The sequence below is a fragment of the Belonocnema kinseyi genome, chromosome 6 (genome assembly GCF_010883055.1).
Source record: "Belonocnema kinseyi isolate 2016_QV_RU_SX_M_011 chromosome 6, B_treatae_v1, whole genome shotgun sequence".
NCBI classification, from domain to species: Eukaryota; Metazoa; Arthropoda; class Insecta; order Hymenoptera; family Cynipidae; genus Belonocnema; species Belonocnema kinseyi.
In genome coordinates, this window is record NC_046662.1 from 129,306,316 (window position 1) to 129,313,662 (window position 7,347).

Below are 7,347 nucleotides of genomic sequence, written 5' to 3' on the forward strand. Positions count from 1 at the left end.
ACACACACACACACACATTCAAACTTTGGCGTTCTGATAATATTGATAGTGCTAAGCTTTGGTTTTTTAACATTATAGGTCTGTTGTAGACCTTTGCAAGGTTTTGATCTAAGGAAAGTTACAATTAAGACCGGTTGTTCCTTAATTGGGGTGGATGTTTTTATGAGATCCTGTATTCTTATTTCTATTTCATTAGTTCTGATCGCCATATTTTTCATCTGAATGCTTGCTGTGGTCTGAGCTCTCTGGGTTGTACATAATGAGAGTAAAACTACTTTTTTAAATGTCAGGGTATCGAACGTAGAGGAAACAATTTTTCCAGGTGATTTAATGTAATAGAGACGTCCCACGTATAAGAGTATTTTGGGAAGACAGGTTTCAATTTAAATGTACTCTTTAAGAATCTAGATATTAGTGGATCTTCGCCTATTTTATTAGGAGGTATCAACGAAATAGCAACCCTATATGAGTTTAAGGCACCGTAAGAGGCACCGTTCTTGAACTTCTCCGTTAAGAATAATAGAACCGAGTTTTTTTTCGGATCGAAGAAGTCGATTCTTTCCCTGGTGCAGAATATGTTCCACTGATTTAAGGCTACCTCGTATTGATTCACAGAAGCTTCAGATAAAGAAGCAATGACTACCTCTACTGATTCAGGCGGAGTTCCTCTCCTTAGGACTGCCTCGATGATAGCCAGCCTACCATGAATTCTAATGTTTCTCCCCTTGGATGCGTCTTCTTCCTACAAGGTTATAATATCAATAAACGGTTAGGTTTCAGAATCAGTTGTTCATTGACTAGCAATTCAAAGAAAAGAGGAAATCACGGTTGGTTTGGCCAATTTGAGACCACCACACTTCTGGATAAATTTTCCCTCTTATTCTTGTTTAGAAATTTTATTATTGCCGCAAAGGGGGACGGGAGGCATAGAAGTTAAATACTGACCAGTTTAACCCCTTCGTTGGCAGAGAGAATTCGACAAAAAGTGCCAAAAATGGCAGGAATATTTGTTATCCTGAAAATTTGTATCCTAAGGTTTTTTGAATCGCTGAATCCGAATCTGCAATCAAAATTCAGAAATTAAAAATTGCGGATCTGATATGGTGAACAAAAGTTTAAAAAAGGCTCAATTTGGATAAATATTGGCACTTACGGGTTTTTTGGGTCGCTGAATCCGAATCTTAAGTAAAAAATTAAAAATTTAAAATAGCGGATCCTACTAATCCGTTTAGTAAATTCTACGAAGCCAATAGTAGGATCTACTTTGTATGGTTTAGTCTGTCCGTTTTGAATTTTCCAATTTTTATGTACCAAAATTTATCCAAATCGAGCCGTTTTTTGTATTTTCATCCACCATTTTAAATTTTCAAGTTTTGACTTCAGATTCAGATTCAGCAACTTCAAAAACCCGTAAGGACCGAGATTTATCCAACTTTAGCCTTTTTTGTATTTTCATCCACTATATTGGATCCGCTATTTCAAATTTTCGAATTCTAACATCAAATTCGGATGAAGCGACCCCAAAAACCCGTAAGTACCCAGATTTATCCAAATCGAGCCGGTTTTTGTATTTTCGTTCGCCATAATGGATCCGCCATTATGAATTTTTTAATTTTGACTTCACACAGGGCACGGAAAATTTTGACGCATTTTGCGTCCATGCCAACGAAGGGGTTAAAGTAAAGGCATCTATTTGTAATGCTGTAGAGTCTGGGAAACGTGAGCAAAAGTTGACGCACTTTCTGTTGTTGTAAGTAGCAAACAAATCGATATCCACGTTACGAAAAACCTGGATAATCTTTTAAAAGCAAAATTTGCCAATTCCCACTCCGTGTCATTATTTAATCTGGATAGAGCGTCTGCTTGGACGTTGTCTTTGGATGGTATATAAGACGCGAATAAGACAATGTTTTAGCGTTCCGCCCATTGCCAGATCTCCTTGGCCAGAGCGTGAAGTGTAGTAAATTTGGTTCCCCCTATTTTGTTTATGTAGGCGATCGCTGTTTTGTTATCGATACGTAGCAGTATTTGGCAATTTTGGATATCATTTGCAAGATTCTCTAATGAAATTTTTACTACGAATAATTCTTTATAGATTATGTGCCATAGCTTTTGATCAGTGGCGTAACTTCCTTGCCGCGAACCCCGCATTGCGGGGGGGAGGGGCTCATTCTGGGAGGGGGCCCCTTACGGCCAGTGGTAAAACCATATTTTTATTTAAATTTCATACATTCTTTTGCATTTTAAAATAATTATTTATTTCAATTATAGAGGTTCGAAAGAATATATTAATTATTTTTTAATTATTTGAAAAAATCTAATTTGTTTAAAAAATTTGTCTTCACAAATATTTTAAAACCGCATTTTATGAATTAAACCTAATATTCTATTATTATGAGAAGTACTAAATTCTGTTAAAAGCTTTATGACAATGTTTATACAATTGATTTTTTTTCCTTCCACATTTCTTTTGAGCATTAATTGCTTACGAATAAAAATTGTTTAAACATGGACACGATGTTTTTAACAAAATTTAGTACTCGAAATCATTCAATATTATTTTTAATTCAAAGTTTTTAAACCAATATTTTTCAATAGATTTCAGTGTAATTTAACGGATTTCAATAATTTTTAATTTTGAGAGAATATTTAAAACGATTTTAAAACATCACGTAAGATTACCAAAATGACCAGAAACCAATCTCGAAGATTTGAAGACAATATTAGGGGCAATTTAAGTTAGTTTAAAAGATAATCTCAAATTTGTAAATTTTAAAATAGATAACAAACGTTTTAATACTTTAAAGGTTTCTGAAAATTTATAAAATTTTTAAAATTTTCCAAGGTTCGAACGGTCGTAACAATCTTCTAAATTGATTTACATTTTTTCTAAAATTGTGTAATCTCTTCTGAAATAAAAAAATTGTAAGTAAAATTAGCTAGATTATTTATATGCATACATGAAATATTCCGAAATCTTCTCAGGCAATAAAACAACGTAACCTTATGGATTAATACAGCTACAAGCAGCTATAATTCAAAAAAATATGCTGAAGTTTAAATTTATAATGTTGTGCACAATTCTTTCCAATATACTAAACGAAGTAAATGTTTCATAAAAATTACTTCAAGCAGAAAATATAGATTTAAGTCGTGCACTTAAAATTTCAAACACTGCACGGAAACATTGGAAAAAGTACACACTTAAGTATGAAAATTGTAAGGAAGAAGCTACACAAATATTTAAAAAATGGGGTATCGAACCAGTATTTGTAGAAAAATGGAAACCAAAGCGTAAGAAGCATTTTGATATTAGTGAAGAATTTCTAAAAATCAATGTCTTTAATCACACCTTAAGATGTCTAAGATCTAATTAGACATTGTGAATACATTGTGAAATTCCAGCTTCAATATCATGAGGATTTTTGAATAGTTAATGGCAAGTTAAATAGTAACGAGTTTAATGAGACGTCAACAGTAAAAGATGTTATCCGCACTTCACTCATTAAATACAGCTTCATGGAAAGCGATTTTTCAGAAGTAATGCCACAACCATTTATTTAACTGGGCATTTTACAGTATAGCAACTTGCGAAAGGATGTTCAGCAAATTAAAAATTATAAAATCCTATTTACGTAAGGGATTGTCCATATATTACGTAAGACGTTTTTCTGTTGTTTGAATAGAGACGAAAATAATATTTTTATCAAGTTGAAAAGGACACAGCGATATAAACAAAAGAAAAATGCCTTACGTAATATATGGACGATCCCTAATAGAATGCATCAAAGTCGATTCTTACATATATCTCAACTGACATTCGAACTTAATGATGCAGAATAATTGGGTATCAAAATTGTTATTAATAAGTTTTTAAAAATGAAAGCGAGACAAATTGCAATATAGCAACGTGCAGATAATTTTTTTAACGGTGCAATAATAATTTTTAAGTCAGAACTATGTATAATTTATGATATAAACTGTCTGAAATAATATATAATTTATAATATATTATAAAAAGAACTATGCGAGATATTTTATTTCTTTAAATGTATTTCAGCTACACTTATAGGCTGTTTGATTTTTAATTTTATAAGAGGGGCCTCCTAAACATTTCTGCGGTGGGGCCTATATGGTTGTAGTTACGCCACTGCTTTTGATTCTCGTCCTAGACTCCGTGCACGTTATTGTTATTATCTGCAGCCCCGAAACCGGTATGCGAAGCATCTGTATAGATCGTTTTTGTGTATTCACCGTTTTTAAATGAGCTTCTAGCAATTTTTACATTTCTTTGCCACCAGAGTAAGTCTGGTAACAGATCTTCGGGTATTGTAATTTTGGAGTTATAGTTAAAGTTATTCAATGCGAGTGTTCTATCTTTGTAATTTATGAGTTGCTTCAGGTAGAGCCAGCCATATTCGATGTCAGGACATGCAGCTACTAATTTCCCAATTAGGTGGACGAATTCCCTAAGTGAGTGTACCTGGTTTGTTATTAAGTGCTCTATAAGTTTCCCTAAGCTCGACCTCTTTTCGTTAGTGATTTCAACTATGTGTCTTTCCGAATCAATGATAAACCCTCAGTATTTACATCTTTTTGACGGGATCAAGTTGCTCTTGCACGTATTTATTATGAAACCTAGTGATTTTAAAAGAAATACTGTTTTTTAAACATTTTCACTAATTTCGCGTAGGAATCCTCAACGCAGAGGATGTCGTCACGGTATATCACTTTGGTGAGATGCTTGGATCTCAGTAAACCCATGACTGGGTTCATAATTTTTTTAAATATGAATGCACTTACACACAAACCGAACGGTAGGCAAGTAAACGGATATAAGGTTCCTAGAAAATTAAATCACGAGTATTTCCTACAAGACTCGTGTACTGAAATCATGTAAAAAGCGTCTAATAGATCCAGAGATGCTATATAGTAATTCGGAAAAATTAAGTTTCTAGCTATTCGTAAATCCTCTAACTTGAAATGCGGAGGGTCGATAAATTCGTTTAATCGTTTTAGTTTTACGATAAATCTGTATGACCCATCGGGTTTTTTTGCTAGAAAATAAGTGAATAAAAATTGATTTTGGAGCGGTGTGCAAGTTTCTATCGTTCCCTTTGCAATGATTAAATGTATTGCCTCTCTGTATCTATCCAACTCGTTTTACGGAATAATAATGGTTGGTTCTGCTGTGGTCTGTTCTGCTGTGGCCTGTTCTGCTGCGGTATTTTTGTTTGAACCTGCTGTCTCAAACTGAAAGGCTTTTTTTTGACGATCCTGGATGGAAGACGAGGCCAGCCCCGAAACCCCACGTTTCCCTAACTGGAGTCGGTCCTGTAATTCGGGCGGGAATTCTCTCTTCCCGTCTTCGGGAAAAAACTTTAATTGGTTGCTTCATGTCCGCTGTCAGTCTCAATTGCTTTCGCATTTTTTATGTTTGTTAAGAGATACTTCCCAAATAGGTATTCGTCTGGCTTTGTTTTGTCCAGAATAGCCTTTGTTGTTTTCGAGAAGGCATGTTTAATCGTAGCTTTTCTCGAAACCGACTGTTTGTAATAAGTATAAGCCAGAATCTGTAAAGCATGGTATTGCTTTTCGAAAAGGTCCGTTGGATCTATACTTTCCTTCTCCGTCACGAAGGTTGAAGCCACTGATCCCAGAATCATCATCGCTGTACCAATTGCGTCCTGTGTCTACCTCTTATATTCATCTCTCTTCTTGGCTGATGCACCCAGTTTAGTCTCAACTGAAGGGTTGATTTTTGGAGCTTCCAAGAATTTTTCTTTCTTGTATTTGGCCAATGAATCTTCTGAGTCTTTTTTCAGTATATCCTCCTGGTTCTCAAATTTTTACCTGGATGACAAGCTCCCAGGTATATCCAAATACACGAATTTGGGGACCGCCGAATCATCACCAATGATGTTCATGAAGGATTGGTTTATTTGAGCTTCCCCCTATGAAGCGGCAGGTGGCAGCTCTGCGGTCTCATTTTCCTCCATTTCTATAATAGGAACAAGTAAGAAATAAGGGCCTCTTAATCGTACGCGTAAAAAACTCAAAAGGAGTTTCTTAGGGTAATCCCCTAATAATAAAATGTATTGCCACTCGTGCAATCTCAACATCAGACTCTATGATTCACTAATATGTCTTGTCGCTCGAGGAACCTCACTAGTGTATGTATGTATAAGCGTAAGTATATACGTATTTATGTGTATGTACATGTATCTCTCTAATATGTATTGCCGCTCGTGCAATCTCATTAAAGTAACTTTAATTTGTCTTGTCGCTCGTACAAGCGCATTAAAGGAAAAAATCTAATATGCCTTGTCGCTAGTACAAGTTCATTAGATATATATTATTTCCCACTGTTTTAACAATTTCGCGCTGTACATACTGCAGCTTTTTCTCCAGCGATTCTAAAAGTTCGTTGTTTACCCTTTTCGACTCATTTTTAGTTTCTAGGAACTACCGCACTACTTTATAGATAAAAAAGACAAATTGCGTCTCCACTCTAGCACACAACAAAGAAATATGAAGAGGAGGAAGATCAGGGCTGTGCGCCTATGGTGGGCCCCATGATGTTTCGTTTTTCTTTACTCTAAAAATGTTGTGCACTCTAGCTGAACTTAGAGATAACTACAGGGTTAATAGTATAATCTTGAGAACAAGGCTCGAAATATAATCCAACAATTTGAGTAACAAACTTAATTTTCTTAACAGAGTAATTAAAATTGAAACCTTCAAAGTTCAGTTTTGTTTTTAGTTTTGTGTTTTTGATTTGTAATTATGGATTTTAAATCAACAGTCAGATATTTCTAAATATTAAATAATTGTTATTTTCCTTAATTAAAAAATTTCAAATTGAGTGGTTTAAAAATGGAATATTTTAAACTGAAACAATATTTTTAATTTAATTAAAGCCTTTAATTACGAATATATTATTTTAAGGGCTTGTGATACTTAGAAAACTGTCGATTTTACCAGCTGGGAAATGATAGCGAACATGCTAACGGACGTCCTCATACACTTTTTTTGTGTTTTTTTAACAAAAAATTTCTTATATTGCTAACAACGCACGTGTATATTTCGAAGTTATGTGTTACTGGCTGTGCATTGGGCCAACTAGCTGCGTAAATGCATGTGATAATGTAAATATTTACACTTTTAGTTTTAAAAAATACGTTTTTAAGTATTTTTACTTCTAATAACGGGAAAGTACAAGAGTTTGACATCCAGTGAACAAAAATTTGTTTTAAAAAATGGTGAAATGTGTGATTGTCGGGTGCAAATGTGGCGAGGGATGCAATCTGTTATACGCATTTCGACCCTGATGACCTTATGTTTGAA

General features: G+C 34.3%; 1 protein-coding gene across 4 annotated transcripts in view; it reads right to left on the reverse strand.

Moving 5' to 3' along the window:
• LOC117174079 (ubiquitin domain-containing protein 1) overlaps positions 1-7,347 on the reverse strand; it is a 305,357-nt gene that overhangs the window by 213,883 nt on the left and 84,127 nt on the right. The window contains exon 4 of one of the 4 annotated variants that reach the window (XM_033362755.1): positions 31-742. The exons of the other annotated variants lie outside the window; for them this stretch is intronic. Coding sequence (XP_033218646.1) covers positions 287-742 — 456 coding nt within the window. The 3' untranslated portion in view covers positions 31-286. Of the gene's footprint in view, positions 1-30; positions 743-7,347 lie in introns of those variants that run through there. 4 annotated transcript variants of the gene reach the window in all.